Source organism: Seriola dumerili, unplaced genomic scaffold, assembly GCF_002260705.1.
Source record: "Seriola dumerili isolate Sdu_G_001 unplaced genomic scaffold, Sdu_1.0 BDQW01000291.1, whole genome shotgun sequence".
Taxonomy (NCBI): domain Eukaryota; kingdom Metazoa; phylum Chordata; class Actinopteri; order Carangiformes; family Carangidae; genus Seriola; species Seriola dumerili.
Genome location: NW_019174546.1, coordinates 2,562,917 through 2,580,425, shown reverse-complemented (window position 1 = coordinate 2,580,425; position 17,509 = coordinate 2,562,917). Strand labels below are relative to the sequence as shown.

Sequence of the window (17,509 nt, the reverse complement as noted above, 5' to 3'; positions counted from 1 at the left end):
AGAAAAAAAAGTCAAACGGAGAGAGGAAGGGAGGAGAAGAGGAGGGGGCAGGGGAGGGGTGCATACCAACCTCCTGCCAGCTCCAATTACCAGTGTGAGTGGAGCGTGGCAGCTAGGGCGATGGGTCTAATCAGAGCCCTGCTGAAAGAGACCCGTCCCTGTCCTCCTGTCCCACTGGGAGGCTGCTGGAGCTCAATCCCACACTAACGTCAGCCAGCGTTTTTCCCTCAACCCAAACATACTCATCTCAATGGGGGAAAACACTCCAGACACCCCATCCCCTTCATAACAGGGGAGCCTTGACATAGTGCCACAAGATACAACAGTTCTGCATAAAAAATGCCTGCCTCATTTCCATCGCAGTGTGCCCTGGTATCTCCTTCCTCCTTATACTCTCAAGTGAATAAAGCGGTGAGTGACATGTTCTGCCCTGAATGTTTTAAGTGAGGGTTTCACCAGAGAATGGCTCCCATACAATCATGAAACATACAGGGGAAGCATATGTCTGGGAATATTCATGAGAAAACACCACTACAACATCAAGAGGAGTGGTGTGTATACGTATAAGCTGCCCACAAGCAGCTCGCTTCATTCTGTATCAATAGTTAATCTAATTCAGCATCAACGTGTGCCATCAAAAATTAAGGTGATTCAGTGAGATGCTCTTAAGTTATTTAGCTTATACATCTGAGCTGATCTCATTTCAAGCAAGAAATAAAAGGTCTTATGATCTCCATGTGTGCCTGTTGCCAAGTGATGGATGACAACAATTAAAGGTGATGTCTCCTTTGATAGTGCGAACCAAAGAACCACAGTGGCAACACAGCCACTTGCCTCATGAAATATTACAGCTCTAAAATCTACCCTTTTAAACGTACATCAGTGCACTGTCTTTATAGGTAAAAAAAAAAAAAGGTTTATGCAGTTCTAGAGAATATGAAGGCCATTTTAGTGTTTTATTCACCTTAGTGTGAGGATGTATAGCATGTAGCTTTTAACTGATTGCTAAAAGTTTGAATCTATTTTCTTTAGATTGTGAGGCACAAGAACTACAAAGACCACAGTCTCAGTCTTTCCTGTGTTTGACTGATAAACCCTTTTAATTATTCACCTTTCTGCTAGTCCAAGCTGTGAGGGAAACTAAATATAGAGCAATAAGTGTTGTCTTTGTCTAAACTGGTCTTGAGTCAATCTGGCACTGAAAAGCAGACGAGCCGTCTGCATCTCAACAAAGCGCATGGCCTGCGGCTGTCTCTAGCCAAGAACTTCGTCAAGCCATTTGCATCTGCCTGAGACACGGAAGTGTGTGAGAAGTGTCGGCAGCAGCAGGAGGTGCAAACAGAAAGCCAAAGCTAACATGTGCGCCACTGAAAGAACTCTATGAATAGTTGGATTGCTGATGGTGTGTAAAACATTCAGCAAGTTCACTTGGAAAATGTTTAACTGCCAAGGATTTATGAGGAACAAAAAGGTAATGGTGGTGTTACACTCTGGACATAAGAGCATTTACATTTACATTAACAATAAGCCATTACAGCTGCCGTTATTAACATTTCCTGTGGTTCAATAAGTGTATATGTTTGATAAGTGTGGTACTATTTGAAGGTGTTTCTTTCTGAAATCCTGTGACATTCAGTCAGCAACTAATGGGCCCCACAGAAAGGCAGACAGACCCGACTGGTATTCATGTAACTGCTTCAGCGCTTTTGACTTGCAAAACATCGGAGGGCAAGGAGTTTTCTCACATGTTCTGCCATGAAGGGCATGTGAGCAAGACCCTCCTGCTCTTCAGAGAAATACTAGTTGGCAGAGCTCCCACTGCAGAGGTCTCCTCAGCAGGGATGACACGGCACACCCCAACATCAAAGACCCGGCAAGGAGGCCATTGATGTAATACTGTTGTAATGACATGAAAATGGTGAAAATCTCCATGGAAAAGGATGGGGAGACAGAAAAACAAAGACAACAAGACGCAAAATTCCAAAAGAATTCTTTTCACAGATGGACCTGAGTCGATATGAACAGTGACGTAGTTGACGATTGCACAACAGCTTGTTATCAGACAGATAAGTCTATTTACTACAGTTAGGATTAGGCAGCAGGGAAATGAATGCAAATGTACAATGTGCTTTGAAATGTGTATTGAAATACGTCCGCACATCTTGTCAAGCCTGTTGTCTCTGGCACGCTATCTCCTAGACCAGGTGTTATGGTAGTTGCTATGGAGATAGCAGCGCATCAAACAAACAGTCCTCTGGCATATGAACTGCACGCACAGACACACCTGCACGCAACAGACCATCACAAAAACACAGCCATAACAAAAACACTGCTAATGTGGCTGTTAATACACCCAGTTCCTACAAGCTAGTGGTCGTATCAGTTCGCTGTTATTCTGCTGTTTATCCAAGTGTACTTGGAGTAAAAGACTGTAATGCATGCCATGACCTTTGAAATAATACACTTTTTTGTCTGGCTGAGCAGAACATTTGGCCTTACTTCCTCGCTTACGGACAGATAATCAATAACAGTCATCTAACCCCCCCCCCCACCACAATTCTCTCCTTTCCTCCCTCTCTTTTTATCATTTCTCTCTCTCCACTTTCCTATTTATCTCTACTTCTCCCTCTTTCTCCTATCTGATATCATACTTCCACTGTCGTCAGTATGATGTACGGCCCTGCCAGATGCCCCGCGCCTGTTATTTATGCTGCGGCGCACCGGTTAGTACATAACCGTGGCCTCCGACCCATTACTGCAACCCAAGGGTGGTCTTCTGAATTCACATGGTTATGCTGACCGAGTCACCTTGTGGGACAAGCACGGCTGCACAGAATCACATCCTCCATTAACTACGCTATATGAGTAGCACAGCTGTAGGCTTTCATTTTGAGATTACAGCTCTACTTCTTGCCTTGTGGTCCTACTAACAGGAGTTTGATTGAAGACCCTTGAGATTATGGTATTACGAAGTACACGGTTTGTGGTTTACTACTCATTTTAATGTAACTGCCTCTAAGATGGAAAAACCTCAGGGCTCATGCTACATTTCTGTGGTAATGTGATGTGGCTAATAAGGCAGGTTATTCCTCCAGGTGTCTTGGAAAAAAAAAGAACAAGGACAGGACCAAAAATCAGGAAGCGTGACGATTAATGAAATGGGTCTACAAAAGGAAGTGGAGCGGCGGTTTGCAAATAAATGAATTAATTGATCCTCTCCACAACTCAAATTAATCATCGGCAGAGCTTTATTGTGACATGTTTAGTGTAATTACGCCAGATAGGATGGCTTTTATGAGTTCTGAGAAAGGCAGTGGATGTAGTGGAATGTGGCAGGTTCTGTTAATTAAATCCTCACTGGCTGGGCTCCTGTGACAGCCTTTACTTATTCTCTCAGTCAGAGATAATGAATAATACACAGAGTCTGTGAGTCCATGTCGACAGCCTCAACTTTGATTATGTAGGGGTTTGCAAAAGTGATGGGTGTTCACTACTATCACATTGTGGCATGACCTGCTGGTCGCTCACTTCAAAGGAGGCAAGATGCCATAATTTTGTTAATGCTGGTGAACAATAGCAAAAAGGCTAGAGAAACACGACCTTCGAACAAACCTTGATTTGATAGTTGGTACAAATCTGTGGTTATAGTGAGCAGTGATGTATAGTACACACCTATAACAAAGCTGAGCATACCATTGAATCTTTTTATAGTCATTTTCTGTAGTTGGTTTGATCTTGGTTCTAACCTCGCCTGAAAACTGCTTTCGCCAAAAGTCACAGTGAATAAATGGGCGACCACAAAAGTTTAAAAGGTTCTGTTGTTATTTTACAAATGATAAAAGAACAAGTAAGTGCTCCTAACTACTGAACATGCCCCGACACCGTGAGTGTTAGACAGGGTAGACCTGAGTCTGAGCTTGCTTGCTCACTCAACCTTCCCTTACAAAACAGGTTAAAAATATTGATGCAGATGTAATGTGTGTAAAATCAACAGTCCCTTTGACAGCTGTAAGCAGACCAATCAACTACAACCTTGAAAAACACAGCTTAGCAGCTAGGACTATGCCTCTTAAACACGAGAAAAATGTCAAGCTTAAAGCCAAGCTGTGAGGGTGATAGTGAGTCAAGCCGTTCTCCCCTACCTTCTATGGCCCAGTGGGCAAGCCAAGAGGGCTTGGTGTGTAAATGTGTGAGGAAAAGGGGTCAGGGTGAAAGGACTCCCATTAGCCAGCTCATTGAGTGTAGGTATTAGAACCCCCTTGACATGTAGCGGGCCCATCCATCCATAGCCAGTCAGGGCCTGGGGAGCCGTTGACTCACTGGCCTGCAGAGTTATAAGGTGGACCTTGCTCTTTACCTGCAGGGGTAAAGGCCCCAGGCTCCATTATTAACAAATTAAAGGAAGAAACATTGCAGGTGTTTTTTTTTTTTCTTTTTTGCATTGCCCGTGTATTTCTTACTTTATTTATAGAAATAAAAAAATGCAAAATGTATCCTATATTATATCCTAGGTACTAGTAGGAGGACCCCCTCAAAAACAAACAGTGCATCTCAAAGGGTTTTTTCCTTTCATTAAATTTGAAGTAAATAAATACAAGTCTAGCAAATAATAGTTGTAACTTTTGATGAGAACGTATAAGTGATGTGTTACCTTCGTCATTTTTGAGGTGTTGTGTTGTACAGAATAAATTAGGGTGGGCAGAAGAAACACCATTAAAAATTAATGCAATTCAACACATCTAAAAATGTCTAAAAATAACAATAGAGGCAAATCAATTTGTAAAGCTGTTATATTAGATTGTTAATTGTCTTCCATTGTACAGGGATTTCTATTTTTCTGGTGAGTGTTGTCTCATCTTTGGTTATGTATGACTCAGACGAACAGAGACAGCTTTTGGTGTTACCAACATCAAAGCATGTGCATGAAATCATCTATACTTAACCGCAGTGTGCAATTATGAATTAGGACTAATAAAATAAACCAATTGTCAGATATCTATGAAATCAAATGTAATTTTACTTGCAATGTCCATAATCCACATTTAGCTCAAAGTCCAAAGTATTGCCACTACACAAAGTCAGATTTAATATGGATTCTTTCTGTAAAGGAAAAAAGTAATTTCTCGCAATGAGTTCTGTACATTTTCAAAAATAATTTCTGCTTTTATCAGCTACTCAGAAAATTATATTAGACATTCCAGTGCAATTCTGATTTACAATTTATGTTACTATGGTTTTCCTGTGCAATGGAGAGGAAATTAAATGTAACAACCCTCTTGATTAAGTGTTGGATTTGAAAAGCGCAAAGGGCACAAAGACTGGAGAACAGGTCAACAGTAGCTGAGCATAAACCACTTTTAACTCAAGTAAGAAGAACAGAATGAAGCAATAAACAAAATGATTTAATGCGAAATTAGATTATAGCCGTCTGTAGGGTTCAGAGCGCTCAGGTATGAGGAAGCGTTTGACTTGCATTTAACCCCTCAAATATCAATATGATTCAGGAGCACATCTGTGAGTGACAGTTTCCATCACCCTCTGTGGTTATACTCACTGAGATCGCTTAGATTCCTAGAAAAATGTTATTGGATCTTCACATTCATATGCTGGACTCTCTCCCCCTGATAGCCTCTTGTCTGGTTTAGAGTGAAGAATGACACTCCAATAAAAACTTTACAGCAGAATTCTCAGTTCAGATCTTCAGGAGTAAGAGTATATAAATGTAGGGACCAACAAAAAACTTAATTAATCCTGCGCAAAAAGGCAATTAACATGGCCTGGCGTCTGAGAAAGGAAGTGTGTCAGTCCGAATGCACGCATGGTGAAACACAACTGATAATCATATCGGACATGGTCTCACAAATAAGTGTTCAGTAAAATCTGTAATTGAATAATGAAAGCCTGTTGCAGCTGTTTGTAGCAGATACTTAATAGCAGATGTCAATTCATGGATATCACTTTCTGTTCCTGACAATGTGCAGATATTAACAGATGCGTATGTCTTGTCACATCTCCAATATCTCCTGAAACCCAGAGACAACATCCAGATGAGGAGTTCAATGTGTCCTGACAATCAACAATGGCCGTAAATTCAAGTATAAAACAGTGACAGGCAGCAGCTCTGCTCGAAATAAATGTATGACTGCAGCCAGAAACAACAATGTTTTCATGTGCAGAACTGTGCAGCACAAGTATTGACATATTAACAGGAACGCCTATGGAATACTGTGCAGTCCAGTAGAACAACTCTGCAATGAGTACTACCACTGGGTAGCTAATAATATTAAAGAAATGATGCACATTTTTATGGCTATTGCTACTGGTGTTATCGTGGATGCATACACATGACGTATTATGAAATGTTACTGTTTTCTTTTCTCATTGTGGTCTCCAAAAACAAAGGCAATATTCATTGCAGGGCTGTTACAAGACAATGGTGGAGGATTTGGTGTCAAAGCAAAAAGCAAAAGCGCCTATGTTGCAATGTTTCACATTTAAACCCAGTGCCAAAAGCGAACCTGATGAAATTAATGAGGCAATTTGCAAACTTTGTGTGATGACGGTGACAGCATCAGGAGGTAACACTTCTAATCTACAGATATTGAGCCAACACATGTCTTTTCTTGTAAAAATGGTGGGAATGGTGTAATCTGTCACACGGGTGGTGTCACTAGTTTGTTACCCGGTGGGAAAATTTCAACACTGTGGCATCGCTAACGTAATTGGTTTAAATCTACCAAGAGGAATGGTTTTGATGCCTTCCCTAAAACACAGGCGTTGGTATCAGCATCATCAATGAAGCAGATGATACTAACGGGAAGAATTCCATCAATATTCATTTTGCCATTTTCTTGCTCCAGCTTTGTGTCGTTGGTAGTCTGAGCAAATGTGTTCTCTGCTGACGGGTTAAAGCACTCACACTCACTAGCCCACTTAAAATAGGATAAATATATCCCAGCATTAGCCTTTCCTGAAAACATCAGGAAGTTGAATTTAGACAATTTAGAAAGAGGTGGGAAGCAGCAAAAAGCTGTAATGATCAAGTCACTTTTAAAAAACCATTCTAATTCACCACCAGTGCTAAGAAAAACAAAAAATAAGACTACATTTTGCAGTATTTCGCATACAATTAAACATCTCACTCTACTGGTTCTCCTACACTCTATCAACCACTTTTTGCTGGATTTTTTGTTTTATTCATTGACCCCTCTCCCTCCTCCTCCTCTCTCTCTCTCTCTCTCTCTCTCTCTGTTCTTTCTGTCTCTATCCCCTGAGGTCATAGACGTGATCAGCACTGACGCTGCAGACATACCAGACATCGCAGTCTTTACAGATGCAGCTTGCCAAAAGCATGGAGCAATTGATGGACAAGTACAGACGATAAAATGTTCCCTCAAAGGAAGAATGACTCCATCCAGATGTCTCATATATAACATGAAAAATGTAGTACAGTGTCAAATCTCAAGGGACACATCAGGGAACCAGGGTCAGGTAACTGAAAATGTGAAGTTGGTTATCAATTATAGCACATCCATCCTAAATTATTTACCTTCACACTGAAGATAATAACCTTAAGAGGTCATTTCAATTTTTGAAAATCTGCTTCCTGGCTGATTTTTTTTATTTTTTTTTATAATGATAATTTATTGATCACAAACTGAGCTACTAGCAAAAGGTCAGATCCACAACAAGCTGACAGGAATTCTTGAAGCCTTAATGTCTTGCTCAAGGACACTTCAGCAGAGTGGCTGTTGCTGATTAAAGCCACAAAACCCACATAACAGCACGCATTTCCACCCCTGAAAATGTGTGTGCAAGGATGCAGAGACAGAGTGTCTGGGACATCATAGCTTGATGCTTATATTTTACGTTGTGATTTGCTCACCTCTAAAATCTAGACTAACTATTTGTCTGTATTATTGTGCATTGAACAAATGATTAGCTGAGAGGGTAAAAATAAAAAGGAAAGATTTCATTATTTATTATTATTAAACTTATTTTCTGGCTCACTTTTATTCTTTTCAGGGTTATTTTCTGGGAGAACAGGTTTCTGTTTGTGTTTCTTCTCAATTTCCTGTGCATTCTGTCAAAGAGGAAGAGAAGCAAACACACTATAATGTTGTCCAACCTAAAAAGCTATTTGTCCTCCTTATAATGCCCAAGTCCTTGGAAGTAAGGGTGTGGGGATGCAGATTGGGTGGCCAGCGGAGTGATTTCACCCTGCCATATTGTGTGAGTCCTTGAGAGAAGCATGCAAAGACAGATGCAGTTTGTATCTGTCAGCCTGGATATGATCTACGACGTTGGGCCTCCAGCCAGCAGATGGTGGGAGAAATTAAATCTGTGACACAGACCGTCACAATGGAGCTCAGAAATACAGTAGGGGAGGTACACCTGAAGATCAGTGTGTGTGAGTGAGTGAGTGAATGAGTGCGTGCATGCGTGTGGATGAAGGAGCATGTCCCTGCATGGTTCTGTGTGCATGCAAGTAGGTTCCTCTGTTTTTCTTTTGCATGTTTTGACAAATAACAGCCCTGTCTAATATGGAAGCCAAACCTGTTCGACCAAAACTAAAACCAAAACCTTCACACCCTACAACATTTATCATCAACAACCTACAGTATTTAATGTTAAACATGAACTGACCTCTCACCTTCTTCAACAGCATGAGGGAGCAGCTATTAAAATGGCAGCATGAACGTTACAGAAACCCACCAGCACTCAAAGAGTGAATCAGAGAGAGTGGAAAAGTAATGTGGGGGAATGGCAGTTACACAACAGACCTTATTTTGGTCATTGTGGATGATTTGAATAGCGCAAAGGAAAGGAGAGGATTAAGTTGTCGGAGAAGCAGGGCTCGGTATTAAATCATTCCGATATAGCTTCTGTATGTATTTATCTTGCCTGGGAAGAGGAGCAATGAGATTTCTATGCTGTTTATTCAGTCAGGTTTGTTGTCCGCACTTGCCTGGCTCCTGAGATATTTATTACTGGCATTGTGTCGCAGTCATTTTCTGCCTCTGCACCAGGGACTATAATGCATGCCAAGCAAATAAAGGCCTTTTCTAACTGGTGAGGCTGTAATTTGTTTACTGCCACCAAACACAGGAGCAATACTGTAAATACAGTCAACACAGTAAAGCTGAGACACTGTATTAAATTCCATTTTGAAATTTTTCAAAGTGGGTTCAAACACTGATGAGTTTCAACACTGCGGTATAATTATGGCCTCTATTCCCATCTTAAAATTGGAGAGGCGTATAATAGACTCATATGGCAGAAATCTATTAAAATTACAAGGGGCTGTATCACTCTAAAGTTTGATGTTTGACATGTTTTCACCAAGCAAAGGACTATTTTCTTTTCAACTCGAGGAGCTTTGAATTTTTGCATATTTCTTGCTTGACCTTTCCAAAAAATTACTTTTTTTTCCCCTCAACACTACATGTTCAGAAAAGGAGTTGCCAGGGAACTTCAAAAAAAGGTGTGCAGCTGGTCTGAAGGAGAACCTTTCTAATTCACACTCTGACAGCAAAGGATTCCAGTAATGATGAGGCTTTTGATCTGGTACCATTAGATAACATTCCTCCTTTCCAGAGACAGGTCCGCTGTCTCCCAAAAGACAAGAGAATGTTCTCCAGCACAGCAGAGAAGTCACAGAGTATACCTAGATTCTGCTCATATTTGAGGAATCTTCTCAAGTCACAGAGAGCTCTGCTGCTATCAGTTTGACATTTTCATGCTTGTTTTAGCTTTTTATTTTGGAGCAATTTTAGCTGAAACTATTCCCAGAGAAACTTCAGTGGGTGAATGTAATCAGATAAGGGTCAAGACTTTTACTTTCCTGGGATATTTGATTACTACAACCACTTTGGCTGGAGTTACGATTTCTACCTGTCAACACTTGTATTCTTGCTTTGAAAATATATAAGTAATGCAGGCCAAACAGTATCGTGAGCCATTTTGTGCTCATGCCATAAAAGGAAATAAAAGCAGCGCTTGTGTTTGCACAGTGTATTTTCTGTTTGATATGTGCCCTCCAATTAAATGTTTGTGTTGAATCGACTTGCTGACTTAAGTTGGAAAATATGACTTATTATATCTAATCTACAAATCACAGTCTGTTTCTGACCTTTCCCAGGAACTGTCAATGTTGCAATTCCCTGAATGCTGATAAGAGGCCAACTGAAACCGTCATGTACCTTTAAGGATTTTGCTTGAAGCAATTTCATTGGAATTTGGTGCTGGGTTTGGAGAAAACCTGTCAGCTTCGATTTGTGAAAACAATCACTCTATCTATTGCACCACAGAGCCCTATCAGTTTTATCATCACCATTAGTGTTGTGACATGGTTTTGACACCACCTTAGTCATTTCTTGATCTGAGTCATTGCATTTTACATGCTCATCAAATGTTAACAGCGATGAAAATATGAACTATTGCCTTGACATAGAGAAGTGGCAGCGCACTGCATTTAAGACTGATGTTGTGAGCCGAGATGTCTTTTCCGGCCAGCAGTAGTTTATTTCATACATCACCGAGACAAGCACCATTTACCTGGACATTTACTGAGGCAGTTCAATTCAAGAGGGGTGCTCAAGGTCAGAACATTGGCATCGTTACCCAAGTAATGAGTCATTGTCCCCTCTGGTCATCTCTCTATACTACTACCCTACGACGTCATACCACCACCACAATGTCCACTATGTTTAACAGAGAGAGAGACACACACAGAGATAAAACAGAGTGAGGGGTAGAGACATAGAAATAAAAGTTATAGAGACAAGACAGGAGAAATAGAAGTAAAAGAGAGGAGAAGAGAAACGAGCATGAGAGAGTGACCGCAACGATATTGCTCCATCACAACTCCCCCTCTGGTCTCAGCATAGTTTGCATCATTATTTAACCATACAGGTCAGAGCTGCACACGGCTCACTGACTCTCTCTCTTACACACACCGAGTCCAGGCAGGATTGTACAGTTGATAAGTAATTTTGCATGTAGGCCATGATTCAAAGCATAACAGTGAGAAGATGATTATAACCGAGGATCCTCAGATGATGTTGTTGAAACAATAAATAAACTTTTCATTCTACCTATCTCTGTGTTTGTACGTATGTATGCGTGTGCGTGGATGTATGTCTCTCTCTCTCACGCGCACACACACAATGAAGAATGGCTGAGCTGACTTTGGGTCTGTATGTAAGTCTCAGTGGAGTGACCTCTCAGGCGGGGGCGTGAGAACCGCCACGAACAAAGAGCGGGGCTGTTACAGCGTGACAGAATTACAGAGTGACTCAAGACTCATGACTGCAAAAGTGCTAAAGCCCAACACGGCTGTACTGAACGCATGCCTTAGCAGCTCCACGCAGGTAAACTATACAGTGACAGCACCGGCTTCGATCATCCGCTCAGGTTGTGTAAAAGAGAGCGGGACCATTCGTCACCAACAGACCTAACATCTTTTGTGGATATAAATCCGCAGGTCCAGTGTGATAAGTATATTAATCTATATACAGCCTGAATTTTCTATACAAAGTTGCGTAACGTTCATCTTAGTCATTATTTGACAGCAACATTGACTCAGAAAGTGCAGGAACTGCCAGTGAAGTGAACCTAAAATATAAAATGTGAAAGATCGTTGAATAAATCACTACTTTTGACACAGCACGTGTTTTTATGCAAAGAGATATTCCTTGAAGGGATTCCTTGAAGAGACGTTACATAAGAAGTTGGCAATACTGACACAATATTAATGTAGATGCAGTGAATTAGGCTAAAAAAAAAAAAAAAAAAAAAAAAAAAAAAAAAAGGGAGGAAATAAAAAAAAAAAAAAAAAAAAAAAAAAAAAAAATCACAAGCAAGTGATCCAGACAGTATAATGCACTTCAGAAACTTGATATTTTCCTTTATAAACTACAGCCTCCCTTTGAGCACAATGAAAGCATCTGTAAAGCTGCAGCAGTTTGACTGTCATAATCCATATTTTGCAGGATTGGCATAACAAAATTAAGAGCCAGTATATGAAATAATCATAATTAATGCTCGACCTTCCTTTGCTTTGCTAAAACCTATAATCCAGATCGACTTAGTGGTATAATGACTTCACCATTCTCACACTCTCTCTGGATGGGGGTGCTCAATGTGTTGTATTATGACAACTTCATGTGGATGCAAAGTCACATGCACTTTAAGTCATGGGGTGGGCTTTTCTTTTGGAATGAAAAACGGGAAGTTTTTGCTGGGTTTTTCATGGAGTCATTGGGGAAGGTTGAGTGAGACGTGGCACGTTTTTTCAGCAATCCTCAGCTTTATTTTTCTTTACATATTCACACTTGGAGAGCTACCTGGGGTTTCTCAGTCACTTTCTTCAGATTTCATCATTTGGTCCAAGATTCGACACTGCAACACTCTGACGTGACACCGACTTCTCAACCCTTCAGGCTACCACCGGCCCATTAAGGGGGCAGATCATTAGTCTCCGTCTGTTTCGTGCTGGCCTGGTGTTTTCTTGTGTAGCGTCACTGATATGAACTTGATATATCGCCAGGCTACAAACAATAGCCTAAAAATAGAACCCAACTGATGATAATGCTCTATGATTGTGGTGTGTGTGTGTGTCTGTGTGTGTGTGTGTGTGTGTGTGTGTGTGTGTGTGTGTGTGTGTGTGTGTGTGTGTGTTTGTACCAAGTGTGTCTGTGTCAGTGAGTATGCATGAATGTGTGTATGGTTGTACATTTGCATGCACATATGAACATCTCTCTAAGTTGTCCAGCACATCCTCAGGGTCCTGGATGAGCAGAGTCAAGGAGTTCTTTTTGATTAAATATGATGTGTGGTTGTGTTCTTTACCAGCCTCTGTAGTTGTATTAACATAAGCCTTTCTCTAAAAAAAAATAAACAAATCACAAATATTACCTAAAAGTGTATATCTTAACTTTTGCTCCCTGATATATTCTAATGAACACCAAAGTATACACTATGACTGTCAACTAGACTGCGTCAACTGATGATGCAATTACAACAATTCCAATTATTTACATTTACACTTGAATCTGTATGACGACATTTTTGAACACTGATGGGCAGAGAAGACTCAGAAATATCGCGGCAACAAGCCGTTACACTGGATCAGCTTATCATTATCAGTTTTGGCAGATATCTTGCTTCCAACACATACAAAACAACTTGGCATCATCCTACTGGAGTCCTGCTTCGGAAATAAATATCTGTCTCTCTTTGCTTTGCCAAGGGTTCAACAAAGACTTCAACTTCACCAGTCACTCGTTTACTTTGGCTGTCTGCCATTACACTCGGAGCAGGTAGCGTACAACTGGCTTGCTGGAGCTTGTGGGCTGAGAGCAGCTGTCCACAGTTTTTTTTTATGAACCTACATTGTTTTGGTTTGTCAGACCAAAACAACGAGCTCCGAGTGGCTCACCTCTGTGCAGACGTGCAGACTCAGGTGATGATTATCTTAGAGAATAATGCAGCTTTAAATAGGTGTGTGGTATGAAAAGGAAATGGTAAGTTGTCAAAATGTAAGTTTTCATTTCATTGTGAATTTCAGGATTGTATAGTAACTGTACTCGAAGCCACAGTTTGGTTCCCACCCTATGTTGAAAACGTATGCAGTGAATGTGTAGTTTTAAAGCGTCCCTCACATGCCATGTGTCTGTATGGTACTTGACTCTGAGGCTAGCAGCTACAACACTGAGCAAAGGATCACAAAGAGAAGACGACTTCATGCACAACACATCTGCTGGTGAGAACAGTTGCTCACTGTTGAGTAAGACTGTTGTCTGTCTTTCTAAACCACTTACTGAAGGAATCTGAACTTCGCGTTCTATTTTGCCCCTCAACACTAACACTGTGATTAATCTCATCTCATTCATGTGCGCTACATGTCATGTTAGTGCTGTTTGTTTGTGCAGGCATTCCTCTTGATACAGTGCAAAGAAGTGGTAGGAAGAAAACCTTTCTTTGCAGGAGAAAAGTCCCTTCGGGAAGATTACACAAGCCTAGCCGATGATATCATCAAATCAGCGTGGACATAGAAAAAAGGAAGGGTGGGTGTAAGAAAGATGTGATTCAAACAAGGGGATGGAAAGGCTGTGTTTGAATGAGAGGGAATCTGCTTTAATGCTAGTGTAATGGCTATAGACAGCCTTAATCCCCCCCGATAGCTAGCTGGCTGGAGCTTTTTTTCTTCAAAGTTTCTAATGAAATCAACTCCTGTGGTGACTAGCACCCACACGGCAAAATTACAATCAATTAATCATTTTAATTATTGTAATTAATATACTAGCAGGAAGCAGGAATAGCAGTAAAACAATGGAAAAACAAAACCACAGCTAATAAATTAAATATCACACATAACAAGTGACAAGTGATGGTAAAATAATGGCTCAAGTAAGAGATAAAATAAGTTACAGATTAAAGAAGAAATTCATGTTCATAGCTCAGCGATATGGGGAGCAGGCTGAGCAGGGAGAGGTGCAGAACCTCTGTCCTTATAAATCACATACATTAACTCTGTGGTCAAGAGGAGGATGGCGGTGTCAAACTAGCCTGCAGGCATGGAGGGAAGCCCTATATGTGGAAAACTTCTGAAAACTGTTTATATGTCCATGTGGAGCATTTTCTCTGGATAGGCAGTTAATCACTGACTTGTAAATGTTTATTTAAGTCATATATTTTTGCCAGCAGTCATTATTCACTATAAGGATTTTGATGAGACCATTGATTAAGTTTTTAATTGATTATAACATTGCTTTGTTGTGGTAAAATATTCAAGGCCAGGGGACACACTGAGAGAGGGAAAAGCATTATAGCCAATAAATGGCAAATATTTCTTACAATATAAGTCGATTCCAGGTCATACATTTGCTGAATTGCTAAACTGTATACTACCTTATTTAAAAACGCATTCCTAGCATTTTCTCTCACCTTGTGGAATTCACATTAAGAATTATCTGCTCCACCATGACACTGCCAATACCTGGAACCCTCAGACTTAGCAAATGAAAGTTTCAAACTCCAGAAACCAGCAGCAGCAGGAAAACAAGAAGGGGTTAAAGAAAAGAGTGAGAGTAAAAGCAAGATGGAGGGGGAAACCGAGCGAGAAAAAAAAAAGACTTATCTTACCTTCAAGCACTGTAAGCTTGGCACTGGTGTTGATCTCGCCAGCACTGTTGGTGGCTGTGCACTCGTAAATGGCTTCATCTCTGTGTGTGCGCAGTGGCTGGATCCGCAGTACGGAGCCCGAACCATCATCAAACTCAATCACCTAGGAGAACCAGAGCACAGCAATGTTATTTTAGGGGCATCTTTTTCTTTTCCAAGGATATCACTTTATTGCAACATATATTCATATAATCCATTTCTACTCTCAGATTACGTAACATTTTCTTGATTTTTGTGTTTCTGATCTGAGAGATCAAAAACTTGCCTTGTCCTGCTGCAAAATGTAATTTTTCAGAAGTAGATATAAGCCTGTTGTCCTCACTAAAAGTGGCTAATCAAATATTTTTTTTCCAAAAACTCCGCTTAAATACAATCCAGACATTTAGAGCAAATGATCATTTGAAATCAAATCTAAAAACACTGATACACAGTGGAACCACGAGGATCATATCAAGGAATACCGACCAAGGGAATAAACCAACAGCCCCCCTCCCTCCAGCCACCATGGCTACATTATGTTACAGAGGACACACTGATCAGAAACAGTGTGAATTCCCACCTAATGCTCTTCCTTCTGTTCATAAGGTTCAAGAGAAGGAGGGGAAATACATCAAGGTGATATATGGCCAGAGATGGTGGAGCTGAGGAACAGGAGGGGAAGGATGCGGGTGTGAAAAGACTGGGAGAGATGAAGCGGTCTGTATAAATCAAGATGGAAGGAGATTAAAGAGAAGGGAAGCCTGTCTGGTCTTGCATGGAGAAGGGAAGAGTTGGTGTGATATTCAATAACAGGGCATTTGATTGTGTGAGCTGCGAGAGAGTATACTTTGTGTAAATGTTGCTAATGGGTGTGCATGTGCGGATGAGTGCTTAATGAGAGGGGGTTACAGCGGCAGTCTAAAGCCCACGCCTGTAATGTTTTGTCACATGAGTTGTGTTTGCGTCTGCGTCTATTTATGTGTGTACATGTGGGTGTGTATGGGAGTGTTCAGAGATCTGAAAGTCACACGTGAGTGCTCACCTCAAAGCGCTGGGAGCTGACTTTCTTGCCTTTCTTCATCCAGGTGATTCTGGGTTTGGGCTCCCCGGTGGCCTGGCACACAAATGATGCAACTCCGCCCGAGATACCCGTCTGGTCCTCTGGGGATTTGACGAAACTTGGCAAGCCTGAGGAGGTGGGAGTGAAAATGGGGGGAGGGGGGTTAAAAAAAGAGGGAGGGGAAGAAGTCAGTGTCAGGGAAAGAGTCAAGGGAGAGTTAAAGGTGATGCTAGTGCCTGTACTATTCACGTCAGCATGTAAAATTTGGTTATCTATGAGCATCACTTTCTCCACACAAAGGCGACAGTGGAAAAACACACACAGGTGTTATTGTTCCACACACCTTCAGCTCAGACACGAGAGAAACATGTCGTCTTTGTGTGCCTGCCTGTCACTGTTTATGCTGAATTTCTTGTCTTTGCTTTGACACACCATTTGGAACAGGGCAAAGTCAGTCAACAGACAATGAAGTTGCAATTATATCTAATGAACATGAGGGACTGTATCAAACCCAATAGAAACAAGGAAATAATCAGATGAACTCCCACTCTTCCCCAAAATGTCTACAAGATGAGAAATCAATGAAAAGCAAGATGCTGGTAAATTAGAAACTTTGGGAGTTAATTAGTTATTTAGCATTCAAACGGCAATTTTTGGCTTATGGGGCATTAACTGGTTGGCATGTCCTAAAATCCAAACAAGGCTTCTCCTGTGTTTTGATTCAGAAATCTCGTGTGTCCCTCTCTCCAATGTCTGTTACAACAACACAGTGGACTACCTTGGAAAACACCTCTAACCGTGGCTCCCGTGTTTGCCTTCAGGGTGTTTTTACCGAACACCACACCCAACATCATTGTTCGTAGGACAATGGCGTGCGTGTTTCAGTGACAGCCCGTCTAAGCTGACATGATGCTACAATGAGCACACCTTTGCACCACGCTATGTCTGCCATGCTTTATGCTTTATGCTTTATGCTTCATTTACAGTCTCAAATGTGAATAATACAAGTCTGGCTTCGACAACGCTACTCACTGTCCTTATTACCAGCTCTGTCAGCTTGTGTTTCATCTCCAGAGTCATTAAAGAGGGAGGTGGGGAACACCTAAACCGCAGTGGTGACGAACAGACCGCCCCGTGGAGACGCACACAACCGGGTGAATCATTATGCTGTGTACACAGAGGAGATGCCAGCCTTCCCTCACTGAGCACACACTGGGGAAAATTCAGCGATGGCTGCCACCATTCTTTTCTTTTTTATGTGTTCTAATATAACGCTGCTGGGAG

The 17,509-nt window shown here is 41.2% G+C and overlaps 1 protein-coding gene across 7 annotated transcripts in view; it reads right to left on the bottom strand.

The window, feature by feature from the left end:
* Positions 1-17,509, bottom strand: part of LOC111230992 (receptor-type tyrosine-protein phosphatase F) — a 184,594-nt gene that overhangs the window by 92,747 nt on the left and 74,338 nt on the right. For all 7 annotated transcript variants that reach the window (XM_022757914.1, XM_022757913.1, XM_022757918.1 and 4 more), the window contains exons 3-4: positions 16,208-16,353; positions 15,148-15,289 (exon numbers count right to left, since the gene is read on the bottom strand). In XM_022757914.1, the coding sequence (XP_022613635.1) occupies positions 15,148-15,289; positions 16,208-16,353 (288 nt within the window). The remainder of the gene's footprint in view (positions 1-15,147; positions 15,290-16,207; positions 16,354-17,509) is intronic.